The sequence below is a fragment of the Melopsittacus undulatus genome, chromosome 1, assembly GCF_012275295.1.
Source record: "Melopsittacus undulatus isolate bMelUnd1 chromosome 1, bMelUnd1.mat.Z, whole genome shotgun sequence".
In the NCBI taxonomy this organism is placed as follows: Eukaryota; Metazoa; Chordata; class Aves; order Psittaciformes; family Psittaculidae; genus Melopsittacus; species Melopsittacus undulatus.
Window position 1 is genome coordinate 100207984 of NC_047527.1, and position 21133 is coordinate 100229116.

At 51.8% G+C, this 21133-nt stretch overlaps 1 protein-coding gene across 3 annotated transcripts; it reads right to left on the reverse strand.

Annotated features, from left to right (window-relative positions):
- On the reverse strand, nucleotides 1-19640 carry ZBTB47 (zinc finger and BTB domain containing 47). Of its 3 annotated transcripts, none has more exons than XM_034066268.1 (6): nucleotides 16705-16831; nucleotides 8359-9732; nucleotides 4978-5125; nucleotides 4298-4413; nucleotides 3736-3880; nucleotides 1-3571 (listed from the first exon to the last, which is right to left on the reverse strand). In XM_034066268.1, exons 1-6 carry the CDS (start codon nucleotides 16714-16716, stop codon nucleotides 3204-3206), a joined length of 2163 nt encoding a protein of 720 aa, XP_033922159.1. In that variant the 5' UTR covers nucleotides 16717-16831; the 3' UTR covers nucleotides 1-3203. The 3 variants fall into 3 exon arrangements, with proteins under 3 accessions (XP_033922159.1, XP_033922165.1, XP_005155230.3); XM_034066274.1 differs by lacking the exon at nucleotides 16705-16831 and adding an exon at nucleotides 19464-19640 and having other exon boundaries at nucleotides 3204-3571; XM_005155173.3 differs by lacking the exon at nucleotides 16705-16831 and adding an exon at nucleotides 11560-11684 and having other exon boundaries at nucleotides 3204-3571.
- Between the last annotated feature and the right edge of the window lie 1493 nt (nucleotides 19641-21133).

Here is a 21133-nt window from a genome sequence, read left to right on the forward strand (position 1 = left end):
GTTCAAATGAAAGCAGAAGGGGGAATTTCAAACCCAGACAGGTCTGGGGTTAGATGCATGGGCAGAGTTGTCAATTGAGCACTGTGTTGCGGCGTATTCATGAACTGCGTAATGGAAATCAAGCCCCTCTCCACCCTCGCAGTCTGTGGAAGAAGGGATGTGAGAGATTAAGGTGCAAGAGTTTAAAAAAAAAAAAAGAAAAAAAAATAAAATAAGCCATAAAAAGCTTGAAAACAACAGACCCAACTCCCCCACGTCCCGCCCTGTCTAACCCAATGGGTGCCAACAGGGCCAACCGGGATAGATGCGGGACTGACTCATTTTGAGCTCTTAGTACATCAACGAAAACCAGACATGAAGAGACACACTGGGGCAGAGTAAGGGTGTAGACAAAAGGGCTCAGAGGCCATGTAGGACTCCTGGGAACTGCCCAAGCCCTGGAGAAGGGAAGGAGCAGCAGGGATCTGGTTCTCCAAAGTGCTGTGTGCATGGTCACATCTCGACGTCTCCAAGTGGCTCTATGAGCAGGCTCTTGAAGGGGATCAGACTCAGATGGGATCAGTCACTGGGCTTTCTGCTGGGCTTCTAGCCTCAACAAGGTGCTCTCATCTCACAGTGACATCCAAGTGGGACAGGTCCTCACTGGGAGAGGACAAACTGGGACAGGGAAAGCCACCTCCAGGTGAGAGGTACAAGGGAGCAAATGTTGGTGTTTACTTCGGGGCAGAAGTCTACCAGCCAGGTAGGCTGATGCAGTCCCCCACAAAGACCATACAGGCAAGGTCAGCCCTCCTTGGGGTGCAGTGCTCCTATCCCATCTCAAGGCTGAGTGTGACAGGTAAGAAGCACAAGGGAGTCCTAGGGGATGTGATCTGGGAGGCAGTGGAGGAGAAGACAGCATGGACACTCTACTGAGGCCCTCCAACACATCCAAGGATATCACTGAATGCTTCTCTAAAACAATCATCTTCCCTTCCAGATCATGGTCCCTTCAGAAAGCCAATGGCCCCAAGACCACCCTCATGGGTGTATGTTTGAGAAGGCTTTGTGCCATCCTAATAAGCCCCAGGGTCATGGAGGAAGGAGAGCAAAGAAGCCTTTGGTACCCATCTGAGAAGGTCAATATGGCAAGGCAGCTCTGTCACAGCAACCTCCATTTGCTCAAAGCAGATGGAGATGAGTGAGCCCACTGGCACTGACTGCAATGTTGGGAGTCCACAGGATCCCAGCCAACATGAAGATGCAAAGTGATTTGTTGCTCCAAAATGCTAACACCTACAAGAGCAGCCAGCCTTCTGTAGACATCAGGCACAGGGGAGCACCACTCAGCAGGAGGGAGCAATAGTCACCTAACCCATTCTGTCAAAGAGCAGTCAGGACAACAGCAGATGCTCCCCTGTTCTGTCCCTATCAGGGCAATGTTCCTGAATGTTCCCATTCAGCAAAGCCCCTGAGCACATGGCTGAATCCTCTCACCTCTGCAGGGACAGCCTCAATGCTGCCCAAGCATTTTGCTGATTTAGTCCAGGAGACAAAGCACCAAGATTTCTTGCAGGGACAGATGTGGCCTGTGCCCACTGTGCCCAGCACCTTGCTGTCACCCAGAACAAGATGCAAATAAGAAAGGGCTCCTGTAGCCTATTCAAGGTCCTCTCTTCCTTATTTCCTACCAATAGCTCACGACTTCCTCCATGACCTGACCACATGCATCCACCAGCGCTGGCCTTGACAGCAAGACATCAACTGCTATGCACACTACCTCTTGGCCAGCATCTCTCTGCCCATGCTGCATGCTCTGCAGCCCCTGTAGTAGTCCCAGCTCTCCCCGTCTCCAATGGGGACATTTCCCCAGGAAGAAAGACCACACAGACATGGACAGACCAGTGCATGACTCCCTGATGCAGAGCACAGCAGCGATACCCAGCTTGGACCAACAAAAACTTAACAGCAAAGCTTCCTATTCTCTACCACCAGCATGAAGCCTGCCTGAAGTGAAACCAAAGACCAACTCAGCTTCAACAAACACAACATGGCCAAAGAAGTGCTAACCAATAGCGTGGGACATCACCAAATCAAACACAGCCCTCACTGGTCCCCTCAAGCCAGGGCAGCGAAACAGATGACAACCCCAAAGGGAGTGACAAAGCTTGGGAGAGCAACACAGCAATGAATTGGAGGACAAGAGATCATCATCAGGCTGAATGCGGTCTGGCTTTAGCTCTGAACCTTGCAATGGGACCTAGCCTGGAGCTCACCCATCAGACAGGGGTTTATTCAAATTGTTAAGGCACTATTCTGGGCCGATTCTGCTGAGAAAAGGCAGCATCCTTCTTCACTATCCCAGACTACATTCCCACTGGTCCCAGGGCCATCTGAGCTCTCCCAGGGACATTTTCCAACTCCAGAGCATCCCCAGGAGCCCAGCTCCTGCTGGGATTAACAGAAAGGGCACACCAGAGACCGACTCCCTTAGGGCACTCCAAAAGTGAGCCGGCAGTGAGCTGCCGATGCCCCAAGATGCAACGCTGATGTTTGTGCTTTTGCCTACCTAGGAGGAAAACCTGTCAAAGGGAAGGAAGACGTGGCCAGGGCTGCTAATGAGAGCAGGCTGACAGCTTTCCAACAGGGACATCTGCTCACCCGCCGCGGGCCACCGGGGCTGGCAGACAGGGCTGGCGGGGGCTCTTCTGTGGTGCTCACCTCTCAGCCTCTTGGGAAAAGAGCCTGGATTGAAAGACCAGCTTTACAGTACAGGGATTCAAGCACCACTAACTAGATTTCGGCTTATTATAAATATCGAAGCACCGGCAGGCATTCCTTCAGCTAGCAAGCGGGTGTGCACCACCGGTGAGCACAACCCCGGATGGCACAGCATCCTGCTCCTCCAAGCACCACCAGCATCCTGGCTGAAGATGAAGCTGATGCATGGGAAGATGTAACAGAAAGCAACGCCTTTTACCTACACCCTTACGGACGGATGGCAGCTCCCCCCGCCAACACCCACGCTCCTCGGTGCGGGGGGCTTCCTCCTGCTCCCCCTCTCTGTGGAGAATGACGGGTGAGAAAAAGGAAAAACATACCAAAACAACCCCAAAATGAGGAGGAAAAGGGGTAGAGAGCAAGCAAAGCCTTGGCTCCCCTGGGGGGAGGCGTTCCCAAAGGGCTGAGCAGTCTGTGCAGGCGCATGGCCGGAATGGGGGCACCTAGTTGTTGTTTGAATTTACCCTGCCCGCAGGAAACAGGGGAGGGGGTGGCGGTAGGTGAGGAGGAGGAGGGAGGCTCTGTGGAAGGGGATGGAGCAGTGGCAGGGGCAGGGGGGAGACTCCAGGGCCAGGAGGCAACGGAGCAGGGCTGGTGGCAGGTTGGGGGACGGCCGTGTCCGAAGCCAAGGGGTTGCTGACGCGGAAGCATTTCTCCTTGTGAGCTTTCAGCATGTTGGAGAAGCGGAAGCGCTGGCCACAGACATCACAGGGGTACGGCTTCTCGCCCGTGTGGGTCCGGCGATGCCGCTTCATGTTGGGGCGGCTGGTGAAGCTCTTCCCACAGATCTCACAGATGTAGGGCTTCTCACCTAAGGGTGGGGGAAGACAGATGAGAAGCTGCTGTTCCCTGGTGTCTGGGCTGTCACCTGCCAAAACCCCATCCTGCCATCCACCCAAAGATGCTACCCCATTCCACTGCCTTTCCCCAAGGTGCATGCCTACAGGGGCTGTGGGCAAACCAGGGAGCTCTCACCTGTGTGTGTCTTCATGTGCTCATCAAAGTACTGCTTCATGTTGAAGTCCTTGCCACACCACTGACACATGAACTGCTTGTGGCCGATGTGGATGCTCATGTGGGAGCGCAGCTGGTACTTGTACTGGAAGCGTTCATTGCAGTTCTGCAAAGTGAGAAGGGGATGAGTTTTGATGAGCACCCAGAACATCCCCACATTCCCCCCAAATCGCCAGCATGTTGAAATAGTGCAAGAAATCACTTTTTTTCCCCCAAAAAGAACCCAAATAAATGGCTTTTTAGGATATACCCATCTAGGTGTTCAGGCTGGATGGGCATGGGGTTGGATGCAAAATTCAGGCGCTGGAGGGACAGATCATGGTGTCGTCTAGTTTCATCATGAGGTTGGTAGGACCCTCAAACCAGGAGGCGATGCAAAGTCTGGAAGAGCATGGGAGCATCCCTACAGCTGTACTGGCACAAAGCATGGGGGGAGCTCCAAAAAGTGGATGATTTTTCCCCAGATCAGTGGCTTTGTCCTTGTTTGAGAAGATGCAGGGTGAGGAGACACACAGGACCTTACCTCACATTTAAAAGGCTTTTCCCCGGAGTGCTGGAGTGAATGGACCTTGAGGGACATGCTGCGCTTGAAGGACTTCCCACAGGTCTCACAGGTGAATGGCATGTCCTTGGTGTGAGCTGAAGTGGAGAAGAGCAGTGTCAGAAGTCCTCCTTGCACTCAGAGCATCACTCTCCCCAAGTCCCATCTGCCATTCCCAACACCAGTGCCCAATCCCAGCAAATCCAATGCCATCTTGGGAATATAAACAGCAGCAACACTTCAGGTGCTTCCTACATTGTTTGCCAAGACCCCTTTTTTGTACCTCTTTGGTGCCTGCAAGCCCCAGGGACCCAACCACCATTGTCATGTGCAATTTGCTTTTCAAAGCCTGGCTCTGGTGAGGTCTGGAAGGATGAACCTTTGATCACTTCTGAGGTCTTTTTTCTGGTTAAGTAAAACAAATGTGATTTCCCAGCACCATGCCTGACTGCTCCACACGAGCACTGAGCAGACATACATTCAGCATTAAATACTGGGCCAAATTTCAAGGCCTCTGCATTAACATGAGAAAGCTCACCCAAGAGTAAGTCCAGCCCTAAACTCCCAAGACAACAGCAACAAAAAACCACCCTTCATTGCCAAAACGATGGAGGAACACCCCTAACAAGGTCCCCTGTGGCACCGGTGCCTCCTGCACTCACCAACCATGTGTTTGCGCACATGGGCCATGGTGTAGAACTTCTTCTCGCAGATCTCGCAGGAGAACTTCTTCTCGGCATAGCCGTGAACAATCTTGTTGTGCTCATGGAGGGACCAGAGCTTCTTGAACCCCTTCCCGCATGTCACACACTGCAAGGAGAGAGGGGATGGGTAAGGAAGCAGGGGAATGTGCCCAGAGACCACCAGCATTTCCATCTTAATAGGCTATCAGCTTAATCCAGTGAAAGGGAACATCACTAGGAAATCTACAGCTAAGACATCAGAAATCATAGTGACCAGCAAGTCCGCTACAGACCTTGTCACTTAAAAACCTCCAAAAGTCAGATTTCTGTGAGGATGGAACAAGTGACTTTTCAGGGAAGGACACGGCATCTCCACCAATGGCTGAATTAGGACTTGCATAAACAGCAGCTCACCCACCAAGGTTCTATTCCCAGCTGCGGATTGAATTCTTTCACACAACGATGCTATTACATAAAAAAACAAAACACAACCCTCTGTGCATTAGAAGGCTGCAAAGAATACAAGAACAAGAAGAAGCCCAAGCCAGGGAGCACAACTTCAGCAGGTATTAGAGATGTTTTACCACCAAATGAGTTTTCCAAACATACCCAAATGGACCCCAAAACCAGTCCATCAGCACAAGCAGAACAACATGACATGCAAAGCCTCCCCCAAGAACTTATGGCAGAGATTTGCTCCAGTTCCGACAAGTTTGGTGTTTCTCTGAAAGATCCCAGGAAAAGTTCCAGCTGTGGCATGAGATCAGTTTGAAGCATGTGAGATCAGTTCAGTGCCCAGGGAAACAATGGAGAGCAAGGTCCACACAGGAGACCATTGTTGGAGTACTGGGATGGCAGGCAGCATGGGGCTGAGGACCCTGACAGGCACCAAGGGTCTCTCTTTCCTCCAAGGGTCAACTCTTTGATCTTCATCTCTCCATGACTCATCTTCCTCTTGGTTAACAAGGATAAAACCATCCCTCCTCCTCACAAATGTGTTAAGAAAGTAATTCATGCCTTGGAGGCATCTCACAACAGCACAGCTGAGTGGTACCAGTAACCCTGGGAAGGGATTCCTCTGGCTTCTCCTCCTACTCAGAGGAACAGATGCTTGTTGATGGGCTTCAACCAGATTTTGTACCAAATGAGGCTGTGATACCATGGAAAATATCCCATTATGCCATGTAGTCACAGTATCTCTCCATATATATTTCTATTTAGGCACCCAAGAGATAAAATTAGGGTCACACAGGCATTCCAACATCCATCATCTTCACCTTGTCATGAGTAGTCCTCTGAGTTTTACTGTTTCTAAGTATATATTTCCACAGATACGAACAGCTTTATCTCTGCTGTAAGAGACATTTCAGGACAAATTCAGGACCAGAGCCTGATATCAAAGACACATCAATAACCATTTTCTGCACTTAAAATGAAAAAGGCTGCAGGGGAATTCTAAAATTAAAGGCAGAAGGAAAACAGCAGATGTAGGAAAGCCCCCAGGCTGGGACCAAGGACCCTGGAGGGCTGAGCTCTGCCTTCAGTTACCATAAGAAAGCATCACCTGAAAATGTGGAAGTTCCATCCGAATGAGGGGGGGAAAAATGGGTAGATAAATTATTGCAGGTTAAGAGTAAAACCATACTGAAGCTGGTCAAAGAGTATGAGAAACAACCAATTGAGCAATGGACAAATCAGTTTTCAGGCGGTGGAGGCAGGATGCCTATTACGTTGTCTGCAGGCCAGTGGACAGTGATGGGAAACCATCACAGGATGAAGACTAACACCTAAAGCATTATGGATGAAATATGGGGACAAAACAGGGAAATAAAGCAGCAGACTTGAATGGGATAAGAGGGATGGTCCCTCCACAGGTCTGGTTAAAAAACAAGAGATAAAGACTGTCCATTACAGGTATAGAGTTGAAAAAAAATCCCTTTTCCATCCAGCTATAATTCCGGGTTATACTGATGAAATTATTCAGTATTATCAGAGCAACTGGAGTGACTTTGGCTATTTGTAAAATTAAAAATGCTCAACTAAGTAAGAGGTAATGATCCCCATTTTCTGCAGAAAGAGGTCACTACACGGTCAGTTGTGGTTCATCCTATTCAGAAATGATCTGGAGAAAGGATAAAAAGCAGGGGGGAGGGAACCAATAAAGCGACAGCCCCATGTTACCCATCAGGAAAGCTGATGAGGCTGAAGAAACGTGCTGGGAAAACTCACTTTAATTGCACAGGCTATGACAGGCTCTGAAACAGCCACCATGATGCAGGTGTCGGAGCTGCACTCATCCATTCTGGAAAAAAGCATCCAAAAAAAGCAATCCCAGCACTGTGAGGTTTTCAGGGTCAAAGCATCAGTGCAGGCAGCAGCTCCTTCACCCACTTGAGCCAAGACCGCTCCTGTCTCCATGTTCCACACACACCCTAACATTGAGATCCGCTTCATTCCCCTTTTATTTGCAGTACCATCAGCAAAGGGCTCCGGGTGCCCTGGGTTGTGTTACCATCACCTAGCATTGCTTTAAGATCATTTAAAATGTGGCTGGTGGTGGAAGGATGATGAGCAAAGCTCTCCAGAAGTTGGTATTTTTTAATTAATAGCAGCAACAGCACACAAAACAGCTCGTCAGGGATTAGGGGATGGGTTGGAGGGGTCTGCAGGAACACACGTTTGCTGCTCTGATGGGATGCCTACCTATCCCTCCCAAATAGCAGTGATTTAACGGAGTCAGTCTGCAAACACACAATCTTGTTAGCATTAGGTGAAAGACACACCAAGCTCAAGCCCTGCATGGATGTCAAATGCATCCGTAAATTCGCAAATACGCAAGCTAAAGAGCACAAAAGGCAGATTAAAACCATTTTAACTTGTGTCAGCAAATCTTTGAATTAAGCTAAATTGGTTTCAGCCTGGGTGGGAGCAGCTGGAGTGTGTCTCCATCAGGGGCTCGCAGTGTTTTATCCAGATTAACTAAATAAACTCAAAGGAAAATCACTCCTCAAAAATTACTCCATGCTTCCACCCAGTCAGACAAGGGGAAGCCACAGTCCTCTGGCACAAACCCTCACATCCCACACCACCATGGGACTCTCCTGAGCCTGAATACAAGTCACAGGGGTGAAATGAGGTTCCCTCCCATCTGCCATGTGCCAACCACATCAAAAATATTAGAGCATGAGCCACAGTGTAACTGGATGGGATGTCCCTCCCACACTGGAACGTCCCATCATGGTGGGATGCCCCAACCTTGGTGGGATGTCCATCCCTGGTGGGATGCTCCACCCCATGGTGGATGTTCTCCCCTTGGTGGGATGTCCATCCCCTGTCGGGACATCCCCGGGGCTGGCTCACCTGGATGTTCTTCTCGCAGTCAGTCTGGTGGTGCAGCAGCAGCTCGCTCTCAAGCAGGAAGCGCTTGCCACACTTGTCGCAGATCTGCATGCGGCTGTGCGTGACGTTCATGTGCTTCTCCAGGTACCAGCGGTTGTTGAAGACCCGGGGGCACTTCTTGCATGGGTAGTGCTGTTTCTCCTCCAGCTTCACCTTCTGGCCCAAACTATCCTGTTCCTTTTTCCTCTTCCTCCCTCGTTGCCCTTCTTCCTCCTCCTCCTCCTCCTCCTCTTCCACCTTGGCCACCTCCTGGGACCTGGTTGCCATGGCAGGTTTGGTGGCTTTGGAGGCCCGGCTGCCTCTGCGGGGCTGCCCACACTTTTCCCTTTTCAATTCTGACGCATCTTCACCATCATCGTCATCATCCTCTTCTTCCGTCGTGTCCTCCAAGTCTTCCTCCTCACTGTGCTCCTCCTCCTCCTCTTCACCCACCTCCGCATCCTCCTCTTCTTCCTCCTCTTCCTCCCCTTCCTCATTCTCCTCCTCCCCATCCTCCTCCGTGTCTCGCCCATCACCATCAGGCCTCCCCATCACAGATGCCTCACTGGCAGCTCCCTTCCCCTCCGTGCCCTTGGAGACATTGAGGGTCTGGTTGTTGAGGTTCACCTCCACAATTATCTGTTCCCGGTTGTACGAGCCCTGGCTGTCCAGGTCCTCCTCCGACTCCTCACCCTCCATCTTACAGACAGCACCTGGACCACCATCCTTCTCCTCCTTGTAGTACTGCTTGGCTGGACCAGGAGGGAGTGTCCCACCACCCGTGCCATCTTCCACCCGCACTGAATAGGGGTCATTGCCCTCCCGGGCATAGATCTTGGGATGAGGGGCATCCACCTCCTGCTTGATCTCACAGTAGTAGGGGGGGGGTCCGGCGCAGCTCTCAGCAGGCAGGGCCATGTCAGTGGCCAGGCTGAGCGAGCGGGTGTCGAGGAGGTCCTGGCAGGAGGAGGCAATGTTGTTCATCTGCAACACGGCGGCCGCGTTCAGCACATCCTGCACATTGCAGGAGTTGACGAGGAGCTTGGAGGTGTAGATGAAGTTGAGGATCTGCTGCAGGCCCTGTGAGGTGAGAGCCTCCAGAGAGAGCTCCACGCGCTGCAGCTGCTTGTTCTGGGTGAAGAGGGAGTGGAAGAACTGGCTGTAGGCTGCCAGGACCCCCTTGTGCGCTGGGAAGATGCTCTTGTGCTGCACCAGCACAATGTCCACGTCGCACAGGTCCGGCTGAAAGAGGCGCTGCTCGTTCAGTCTGTCCATCAAACACGTGAAGTGGAGGGCTACATCCTCCACCAGGGAGTACTCAGCTGAAGGGTAGTCAGTCGTTTTTTCGACTATCAGCTGTGGGGAGGAAGGAAATAAAATAATTCAAGAGGGCTCTTTCCCCAGGAAAACACCCTCCCAGCCGTGCCACCCATCCCTGTCCATGTATCCCAAAAATCAGAGATACCAACCAAGAAGCTCCACCATCAACTTGGTTCCAAGAGGCTCAATCAAGAAGGAGAAAGCCCAATGAAAGGATAGGTCAAGGCCACACAAGCACCTACTGACATCCCTTCAGCCTGGGGTAGGAGGCACCATGGCCACCCCACCACCAACCTGGTCCAAAGCCTGGCTCAGCTGTCCACACTCGTGCGGGGGAGATGTCATGCAGTGGAGAGGAAGCCTCAATCTCCGAAACCAAGTGAAGACCCCAGGGGGACATTTGCCCCATGCAGGAAGCCAATTCTAGGCACCAGCTGAGATTTAACCCCCTAAATAGAAGGAAATTAGGATTTTAAATCTCCCTACTTCTACAAGATAATTACATAAAACACAGTAACCTCTCATATTTCCCGAATTACACCGTGTGCTCTGACTCACGTCAGCAGCTAACTCCCTAGCTGGATTCACTGGGATGATTTATGCGCTTTTTTAATGCCCATTTTAAATTGCCTGGGGAAAGGCACTACCTGGAAAAATTCAAATCAGGGAGCAGCAGCCCCAGGCCGGGAAATGCTGTGACTGCCAACACTTCTCAGACTGTATTTGCTGGGTATTTAATTCCACTTACGTGTATTTTGCATGGTGCAAACCACCTCCGGACATCCATCACCTCTCCTGGGGATACTGAGCCCCAGGACGGGTTTGTCAGCTGCATCCCAAACACAAGGGATGTCCCACACACTAAATCTCATGCCCTGTATTAAAATCAGGTGGGATAACCCTTCACCCTCTGCTTCACTTTGCCTTGCTGTGCTGAACACCCAGTTCATGGATGGAGAAGGATCCAGCCACATTAACATCCTCATTTCCACATCATTGCAAGATGTGACCAAGGACATGGTGCACAACAGTGGCAGAAATGGAGGGTTCAACTTGTCAGGTTTATCCCACACCTTACACTCCAGAAAGAGTTTCTCAGCTCCAATTTTCTTCTGGAACAAATGGCAGCTCTTGATCAACCCCTGAATTCCAGCAAGACACAATTTGTTTGTCTTCTATTTTTGTGAGCCAAAGGCGAAAGAACACGCAGACAAAAACATTTAAATAATAAAAAAGGGTGTTTTCTTCTGTTTTCTCAAAAAAAGATTTTTTTAAAAGCGTTCCCCCTCCCTGCCAGAATTCTTCATTTTCACTGAATTTATGCTCCACAACCAACCCCAACCCACCCAACCAACGGGGTCATCAGCTTCACATTGTCCAGAGGGCCCTAGAAAGCAAACTCATACCAGGGGGAAAACAGAACAAAAACAACCTCGAGTAAGGCAAAGAGGGAGAAAGGATCTTATATATATTTCTGTATATATTTTATATCTATGTTTATATTCATTTTTCATATATATTAAAACACTGTAAATACACGTAAACATATAAATACATAAACACTCTACGTACATATTTGTTACAAAATGCTGCATCCCAGCTGAAACATCTGCCACTTCCACCCCCCTCATTTTCTGAGGCTTGTAACTGCCAAGGACATTTTGACGAGAGGAACTTGGATGCCTCAGCCCCCCCAAGACACACAGGAAAATAAATAACGCTATCATATGTATTGAGCGCTGAAGGGACAGCAAAAGCTTTCAAGTGGAGAGGTCTGCTCTTTGCCAGGGACTTGCCTGCTTTGCTTGCGCTACAAAAAAAGCCCAGTTGAATTCAGGTTTTTCCTCCTGGGATCCATCTCACCTCACTCCCCATATAGGATGCCCCGGGCTCAGCACGGTCACGGCCATGGAGAAATGGATGCAAAGCAGGGGGAATTGGTTCCGCCGGGCAGCATCGTCTCTGCACAGCCCAGCCAGGAAAACAAAAGCTGGGTTCTGCTCCGGATCGAGGATTTTTGGCAAAAGGGGCTGATCCCTCACCCAGAGCCGGGCCTTGCCAGGCGGCTCTAATCAGTCCCAGCAGCGGCAAGGACAATGCGTGTCTTGGCCGCGTCCCGTCAGTGACTTCAGCCTGGGCTTGTCAGCGGGAGGCTTTTGCTCTTTATTGCTCTCAGATGCTTTTCGTGAGCTTGCCCGGAGCCCCAGCCAAGGCGAGAGGCGCCTGCCGGGGTGAGATCCCAAGAAAGACCCCAACTTGCCCTAAAATACCCCTTTGGCAGCTCCCGCTCCTGCTGCTGCACTGGAGCAGAGAAGCCCGATTAATCGGGATTAATGGGAAGGTTAAATCCATCACCCTTCCCCTGGGAAAACATATATTTTAAATACATATTTATTTTATTTTTAATCCCGAACATATTAAAAATACTTATTGAAAAAATAAAATCGCGGTTTTGCTCTTTTCCACCATCACCACCTGGGTGGGTTTAGTCCCACGAGCAGCCCACTGCAGGAGCAGGACACCATTCCCATCCCGAGTCTGGACTTGGGGTGTTCAATGGTGCATGAAACTGAAGCAAACCCTAAAACGACTGACCCTCACCACCCTCAATGAACTCTGGACAGGGCCCTGGCATCATCATCACAAGAAACCCCATAAAAATTACTCGAAAGCAGTGTGTCTGTGAGGTCCCCACGCCAAGGGGACAGCAGCGCCTCCAGACAGCCCTCCCTGCCCCAACGCTGCCCTCCAGCGCTATTTGCAGAGTACTTTCAAGCAGCACTGCCAAAGTCCGCTCCCAAAAAGGCCAGCTGGAGGATGGAGAGGATGCTCAGGGTGAGAGGGGACAAAGGGACAGAGTTAGCTGAGCCCTGATGGCAGTGGATGTGAAGAAGAGATAGGAGTGATACAGGAATGGTGGCCAGAGGAGATGCTCATGCTCACTGGACCAGGGCAGCCTTTCTCCGACAAAGCCACTGAAAATACTGCTACAGGAGATGAAGCTGAGCACAGCACCGTCAACCCCTACCGTGCCTCAGTTCCCTTAACAGCCCCACCAACACCTCATCACCTCCCTTTAAAGTGGGCTGCTGCTGGATTTACCTCAATGTACCAAGATAAAATACTATTTCTCTTCACAGATGCCTAAATGCTCCTGTAGCAATATACCCCCGTGAATGAGCAGTAGGTTGGATCACGTTGGACATATTTAAATACTCAAATCTGCAGGCCCCCAGGCCACCTCTGGCATTCACCAGCCTCTCTATTTATTTATAGCCATGTCTATTGCCCTCATCACTGGAGTATCAAGGATCACAAGAATCTATCTCCTGTATTAGCAAAAGGATAGGGTTTGGGGGGCATACAAGGCACATTTAGGTGGCCACAAGCCCCTGCTTCAAGTGGGGCAGGGCCGTGAGACCAGCTGCCTGTGAACTGGTTTCCATTCAGCACAAAATCTAGGGATTTCCTTAAATTTTCTCACCACCAAGACTCCCATGGAAAACAGCAATCTGCCTTTCCGTATCAACTGCAACCACCAAAACATTTACCATTGACCTTCAGTATTAAACCTGCATTAAGGAAAAGTGCTTTAATGAGTAGCTGAATACAATATTAGCACTTGCTCCTCAAAGAAACCTCGTGTCCTATCCTCAATTTGAATACCGCTGCATTGCAGGGTGAAAGAGCTTGGCTGAAACTATTCAATCCCAAAACTTCACTTTTGCTAAAGAAAGAAATAATGTTAAAACCCCCTATTTTTACAGATTATTTCAAGTGATACAAAGTTGTATCATTAGGAATCCCAAAGACACCCATGCTTTTGATTTTAATCCACATCCCCGTGCCATTTGCCCTCTGCTTTCAAGACCCTTGGATGAAACCTTCACCCTTTACCCCCATAGTTTTGAGGCTATATAGTGTTTGGGTTTTTTTAAGGATGATGTGCTGCTCGCGTCTCCCAAAACCCAATTCCCAAAACCAGGAGGCACCAGCATGAAGCCACCCCAGAACAGCAGCACTGCCTGGATTATACATCGCCAAAACCACCCATTTTTGGACCATGGCCATGCATGGAAACTTGGCACTGATGTAAAACACACCCCAGCACACTGTCCCCTTGCCTATCACCTACCTTCACGGCTTCGCTCGCCTATCGCCGCCCTCCCCGGGTGCCTCTCCCATGGGTGCTTTGCCCTCCCGTGGCACAGCTCGGTGCTGGGGGTAGGGGTTTTTTTGCTTCTCTGCATGGGTGTTTTTATTTAATTAGGGGAGGGTTGTCCGGAAAAACAAGCAGGAAGGGAAAACAATAGCTCGGCCACAGCCCCGCCTGGCGAGGCGCCGGCCGACACGGCCCCAAGCGCCCACCGCCAGCAGCCTGCCCACTGGGATGGGATGCCGCTGGGGCTGGACCAGGCACTCACAAGGAATGGTCCCATCCCAGAGACCAGGAATGGCCAAGTCCTTTGGGGTGGTGGTGACACTATCTAACGTGGTGACTTTCCTCTGCATACTGTCTCTAAAAGGCTTGAGGCTGCCCAAATTAGAGCCATGTGCAGGCTTCAGGGAAAGGAAGTGAGAGGAAGGGGCTCAGTGATGCTCCCAAAGCCTGTTCCACTACAGGGTGTTGGGCATCCCAAAAAACACCTCCTAGTCTCTACATAAGCAAAGAAGAGCATTAGCCTGGCTTGGGGAACAGTCAGATGTTTCACAGGCTTTTCTCATTCCCCTCCCTTTTGTTTGTTTTCTAGGGCTTTTTTAATAGCATCCAGCATTTACAGGCTTCAGCTCAAAGATGCTTTTCCAGGGAGCAGCCTGGGAAGCCAGCAGCAGTGCCAGGCCCAGCAGGACCATCCTCAGTGCAAGGGAATGGGGACAAATCTTTCCCCCATCCCTGTCCCCATGAAGCCAAGGAGCCACTCTTGCAAACAGGGAAAAGATTCATTTGGCCTTTTCTTGTAAGTGCCACAGCCACCTCCAGCACTAGGAGAACAGGAGGATGAGGTGGGATGAGCAACACCAGGCTTCATCCTGTTGGGAATGGGCACTGGCTTCCCAGCAGCGCAGCCTGCTCAGGGTTAATGGCTGGCTGCTTTCTTATTTATTTTATAGGGGTTTCTTATCTCATTTCCCAAACCCACCAGCCTCTCTGCCATCCTTCTTTTCTTTTGCACACAGAGCTGCAAAGCTACAATGGTGCTTTGCAAGGACAGACAGACGGGACAACCCTGCTGTCACCCCCCATCCCCAAACTGGTCCAGTGAGGTGATGCTGCAGAGTTGCTCCTTGCAGATGCCACCACCACCACCATGATGGCATCAGGGACACCATCCCTCCGAGGGTGATAGGGACTCATTGCCAAGCCCTGAGGTCAGCCCAGTAACCCCTGTGTTCATGCAGACATGAGTGAAGGTGAGCCCCATCCTCTGCACAAGCACAACCTCCTTGCTGCAAAAATATTGAGGCTTTAGCCCAGCACCACATTATCTCCAGCCCAGGATAAGCCTCGATCACTCTGCTCTGGAGGGAGAGCAGAGGCACCAAAACTGGGCTGGATGCACCCATCCGCCCACCCCTTTCCCCTTGGTCAAGACCCAAAGATGTTTCTTTGGGTGCAGCCAGACCCAATATGCAGTGCAAAAGCTCTGTGGGCAATTCAAGCTCTGCACTAAGCCTATAGCAGGGTCTGGGGTTAAACCCCAAACAGATGCTGCCGGATTTTGGCAGAGCCAGCATCTCCTGACAAACACCGAACACAGCCAGGGCAGACAAGCCACAGGGTCCCCACCAGCGCCTGGCACAGCCAGTGACACCCGGCTGATGGAGACATCCCCGAGCCACCACCCTGGCACAGGAGCAGACATTGGGATGCAATGCTGCCCTCCTGTCCAGGGGATGCAGGACCTGCTGCAGAGTCACTGCTGCAGTGGAAGATCCCAGGACACACACACACACGCACACAGAACCACTGTCTCCCCCCTCCCCTGCCCGAGAAAAACAAGCGGAGGGAAGATAGAGGGAGGAAACAAGGACAAAACCCAACACTGACCTCCCCAGCCGGGCTGTCGGCCAAGCGGCTGCGCCAGGGGCCAGCTCCGAACTGCTGCCCAGCCCGGCGTGAGCCGGCAAGGCCAGGGAGGAGGTGAGCATCATCCCCTCGCAACCTTATGGGTGTCCCCAGTGCCACCAAGGGAGGGGATGGATGCAGTGGGGGAGATGGTGCACAGAGTCCCCTGCGACCCATAGGATACCCAGGGACCCCAAACTCAGTGCAGGGAGCATGGACGGGTGCAAAGGCGCAGCCATTGTGCTGCTTGTGCATAGTCTGAAGCCATCGTGTCCCTGAGCCAGCCTCAAATACACACTGCCAGGCAGTAGCCAGGAAGAGGTTGAGATCCCTGGAAAGCAAGGTGGATAAATGCACAGGGCCTCCTCCAATACATGCTGAATTAGGTTGGCACTGGACAGCACATTCCCCTGCCCAGCACCATGGTCCCATCCCTGGGGGAGCCACATTAACCTTCCAGGTGGGTCAACAGTGAGATGGGACGTGACACCTCCAAGGTTTGCCCACATCCAGCTCCCATCAAACTGTAAACCCAACTCCACACCACAAAATTGCCAGAGAGGTCCAAGGCTGAGCCTCTCCCAGCACCCTGGGCACAGCTTTCCATCCTAGAGCATCCTCTCCAAAACCTCACACTGACCCCATGAATGGTCCCTATCCCCAGCTCCATCCTAAACTCAGCCTTGGCTGGGGCTTTCTGTGAAGCACCAGCCATGTTCCTCTCCGCCAGTCATCCTTCCTGACCAACACAAGATTTTGATGAACATGCATTAAAATGGGTTATTTTTATCATGGCTCTTCCAACAAATCCAGCAGCTCAGGGAGCAGGGCTCTAACCCAGAAAAAGGTGTCAGCAGCCCTGGCTCTGGGCAAAAGACATAATAATAAAAATAATAATTAGAAAAACAGTTTATTGTAATTAGGTCTTCTACTCATCCCACCTGTACCACCATGGCCAGCCCTTCCCCATATCCAAAGTCACCTCAGGTCTGACCATAGGCAGCTGAAGCACTGAAGTCAGCTGAAGAGGGAACAGCAGCCTAAAAGGACAGAGGGACAAGTCCTCAGGTGTCCCCACACAGGAAACCCAACAGGACCAGCCCTGCCCTGCAAACACTACTCCAGCAGTGCAATGCAATGGGTTTCCTTTAGAAATAAGAGAGGAAAAATTAGGGGCAGCTGGTAAAGAGACAGATCCTGAGCTCACCCTCACCGTCAGCATCCTCCAGCCTTTCAGGGACCACAGATCCCATGGGATGTCAGGGGACATCTAAGATGCAAACCACACAGGGGACTTAGGGGATTCCCTTTCTCAGGACTACACAAACGTGGAAAGAAAACAAGAACTTCAGCTCTTGCTCTTCCTGGAGAGCATTTTGTCACGGCCATCGCCACGTCCCCATCTGAAAAGCCTAAAGGCAGCAGTGCTGGAGAGTCCTCCGTTTTCTCCTCCAGCACAAGCAAGGAGGGAGGATGGGGAAATCAGCAATTCCCCCGAAACTTTCAAAGACCCTCTGATGTTTTGACACATTCAGTTCATCCACAAAAGGGTTTTTTTCCTATTTTTCCTTAAGCAGAAAAATCTGCATCTTAAAAATAACCAATATTTAACTGATTCATGGGCAACCGCCGGTTTCCCCCTCCCTTTTACAGAGAAGGCATCTCCAAAGGCAGCAGTGGGTTATTTTAGTGAAGGGGGTGACATGCCTCTCCTCCAGACCTGAGACACAAACACAAGGCCGTTTATCTCGCCTGACTCCGGCATTTGCCTGGTAATAACCTAACACGCTGTTAATTCCTCACAGGGAGAACAAAGCTCAGTCCTGAAGCCAAGCCAGGCGGTGATAGGAACCCTCCGGATGCCCCAGCAAAGCCCTTGGAACAGTGTTTAGCCCAGCCAGCATCCTCAGGGAAACTCCATGGTCAGAGCCAAAATGTTTGCACACAGCAAATGATTTCAACCCCAGATCCAGAAAATAAATAAAAATAAATTTTTAAAAATTCCCTTAACACCCTTCCAAGGAGGATTTTTGCTCTGTGAAGCAAATTTTCCTCTGTCTCTTACTGCAGCCAGGGGCAGAGGAAAGGTTTAATTCCCAGCTTTTCACCTCCTTCCTTGCAGGGCTGCCCGCTCAGGTGGGCTCTGGGCATCTCCATTCCCACCTCAGGCATGAAACGCTCCCCAAAACCACCCCAGTGCTTCCCCATGTCCATCAGCATCTCCCTCCAGAGGGGATGCAGGGGTGGCTTCATAAACTGATTAATGCCAGCAGGAATTCCGCAGGCCGAGTGCAGCCAGCATGTACCCAAACCGGACCCTGGTTACCCCCAATATCGGAGCCAGGGAGTGCCAAGCTCCATCCCAGCATCCCGGCTATCACCTCCTGCTCTGGCTCTATTTTTCCAAGCTTGCACTTTCTTCCCCTGTCTGAAGAGCCGCTCGAACGCCTCCAGGGTGTTATTACGGGCACAGAGCCATCGCTGGGGCAATCACAACCCCGCACTTTTAGGGATGGGGGAGGCACCAGAGCACCTGGAACCGCGGTTCCTGGGCACGGCACATCCCAAGGGATTTTCCCTGTGCATCTTCCCGGTTCAGGCCCTCTCTCTGCAAGTCAAACGAACCCCCCTCAAAAGTCCAGCGGCTGTTAAAATAGGTCACTGCTGCAAGGCTCCCGGTGCAACCAGCCTCCCTTCCTTGTTATTATTACTGTATTTTAGGAGGATTCATGGAAAATGCCTTTGCAAACCCGGAGCAGGGCGGGATGCTGCGCCTTCCCCGGGCCTCACTCCTCTGGGGGGTCAGGGTGAGCCCAGCATCCCCTAGATCCCCTTGGGAAGGGGGGCCCACGGCAGGAACAAGCCGGGAAGGCGGGGTACAGACAGGGACGAGGAATTAGCAAAATGAAGGAGTCATCCGGGGAACAAAAAAGGCCGAGGAAGCGAGAGGCTGCTCCCGCACCAATATCCCCCCCCCCGCCCCAGCAAACCCCATATCCTCCGGCCTGGGCAACCAGGCGGCCCCTAAAGTACCGTCTGTGCCCCCCCAACGCGGCCCAAACCTCGGCGTTGACCACGAATAAGGGCCTTGAGGTGGGCTTGGCTCCGCTGCTCAACCCTCTCGCAGCAGCCCCATCACCTCTCCAAACACACCGGGGTGGGGAGAACAACCTCAGCCCCCCCCCCATCCCCTCACCCCCCGCAAAACCAGCCTGTGCATGGCGGGGGACACGGCGACATTTTTAATGCGATTTTCGAATGCAAAACCTTCCCCCCCCCCCCCCAAACCCTGTGCCAAGGGGGGGGGGGGGGGCATGCAGACCATTCTCCCCCCAGCAAAGCTGCTTGCAAGGAAGCACCGGGCCCATTGCATGGATGGGCTGCGCTGTTTGTATCCTAACCCCCGCTCCTTCCAGCCCCTCCACGCGTGTCCGTGTGTCCCTTTCCCCACCCCCCCGTAAGGATGCCGCCGGCTCGCCCATGCAAACCCCCCCCCCCCCGGTTTCCACCTCCGCCGCCCTTGCAAGGATTTGGGCAAGTTTCGGAGGCCTTTGCAAAGTCAGCAAAGCCCCTGGAGCGCGAGGAAGGGGGGGAAGGGAAGAAGGAGGAGGGGGAAGAGGAAAATAAGGAAAAAGCAAGGAAAAGGGAAGGGAAGGAAAGAAGGAAGGGAGGGAGGGAAGGGGGGGTGTGCAAGCTCTACCATTTTGATGCAAAGGTCTCCGCGCAAAGGAGTCCCGGTCCTCCTCCGCTTGCCTGGGGTTTTTGCTCTCCATGAAAAAACAAGAACTGTTGGGATGGGTGGTTTGCTGGGTTGGATGCGGGGTGGTTTTTTTGCCTTTTTTTTTTCTTTTTTGGCTGGCTTTTTTGCTGTTTTGTTTTTTTTTTTGCCTTTTGGAGGAGGAGGGGGGAGGGAAGGAAATCACCGCGCCGCCGCTGCTGGCATCCCCCGTCCCTGTTTTCCTCTTTTTTCCTTTTTTTTTTTTTTTTGTCCTTTCTCTCCCCCGCTTTTTTCCTTTTCTTTTTTATTGTTCTCGTTTTCCTTTTTTCCCCCTTTTCTTTTTCCTCCTCCTTCTCCTCTTCACCTCATCCTGCCCATCGCCATGTTCGCCCCTTTTAGGAAGACGGAGGAATGCGGAGCGGCGGCGGCTCCGGCTGCCAGGAACCCCGGGGCCGCTGATTGGAGCCGCCGCATCAGATGGGGCCGCGGCTGCCCCTTTAAAGGGACAGGGCCCCGACGACAACGCCGACACGCTGCCGCTCACCCCACGCGTGACAGCCCCCCCATCATCCCAGCACCCCAACCCCGGGTTACAGCCAAGTCTTGCTGGGAGCAGCCCTTCCATACACATACACCCGGGAGCATCCTCTGTACCCCACTGGAGGAAACTGAGGCACATGCACCCCACCAAAAAAAACCAGAAAACCACCAAAAGCTTCTGGGGCAAAAAATCCCAGTTTGGGGAGTCGTGGGGTAGGTTGGTTTTGTTAAGAAAAGGGATTTTTGGAGCGCTATCCTGCTGTTTGGAGAAATGGTGTTCCCTACAGGTAGAGATAGATGGGGCGGGTGTTTAAGGCACGTTTGGTTTTAGGATTGGGGGGCTGGTAGGTGGTCGTGGTGTGATCCGCCAAAGCCTCCTCAAGCCATGGAATGTGAGGCACAGCCAGCCCCTACCTCACTCCCCCAGAATAAAGCAGGAGTTTATTATTGTTTCCTCTGCTTGGACCAACCCAATGCTGAGCTGCGGATGGGTTTTCGCTCAATGCAACCAGCTGGGAGGGGGGAAAGCTGGAGCAGACATGGAGGGAGAGTCCAGGGAGGCAACATACAGGGCCCTCATGGTGCTCCTGCGTGTCTGACGCCCCTCGGTACTGGGCTCCACCAGAGCAGGAGAAGACCCATGAAGCGCCTAATGTTGGGATGCTGACTGCTAGCTTCCAAGATCCACTTCTGCCCTCACCACTCATGCAGACGCCATCCAAAATTCCCAGGGCAAATAAATTCTGTTCTCCCACCCTACCAGCAGAGAAACATAACAGCTTCAAAGGGTGACAGCAGGGCTGGGGGCATCCCCAGAGCCCCCATGCTGCTGCATCTTCATCCCGCTTTCCCGGCTCTTCTCCCCTTCCAAACCACTCCCTTTTGCAGACACAAATGTGGTAACGTCTTGCACTTGTTTAGACTCTGCCTCTGTTGCTGTGTGCAGTAACATCTTCCAGATGTGTCCAGCTCTTTGCATAATGTTGCTGCAGCCACGTCCTGCCTGCACTGGCTTTATTTAATATATTTAGTTCTTTTTAATGCCTTTCCTTGCTCCCAACCCTGATCCACTCTGTAGGAAAAAATCCTGGCCGACACCACCAGCACCTCTC

What these genes read in the sequence shown, in the direction of transcription:
- ZBTB47 (XM_034066268.1), bottom strand. An exon ending in AAAAGCCTTTTAAATGTGAG is followed by an intron (nt 3,881 to 4,297) that starts GTAAGGTCCTGT and finishes CTCACTTTGCAG; the next exon opens with AACTGCAATGAACGCTTCCA. An exon ending in GCACATGAAGACACACACAG is followed by an intron (nt 3,572 to 3,735) that starts GTGAGAGCTCCC and finishes CCCCACCCTTAG; the next exon opens with GTGAGAAGCCCTACATCTGT.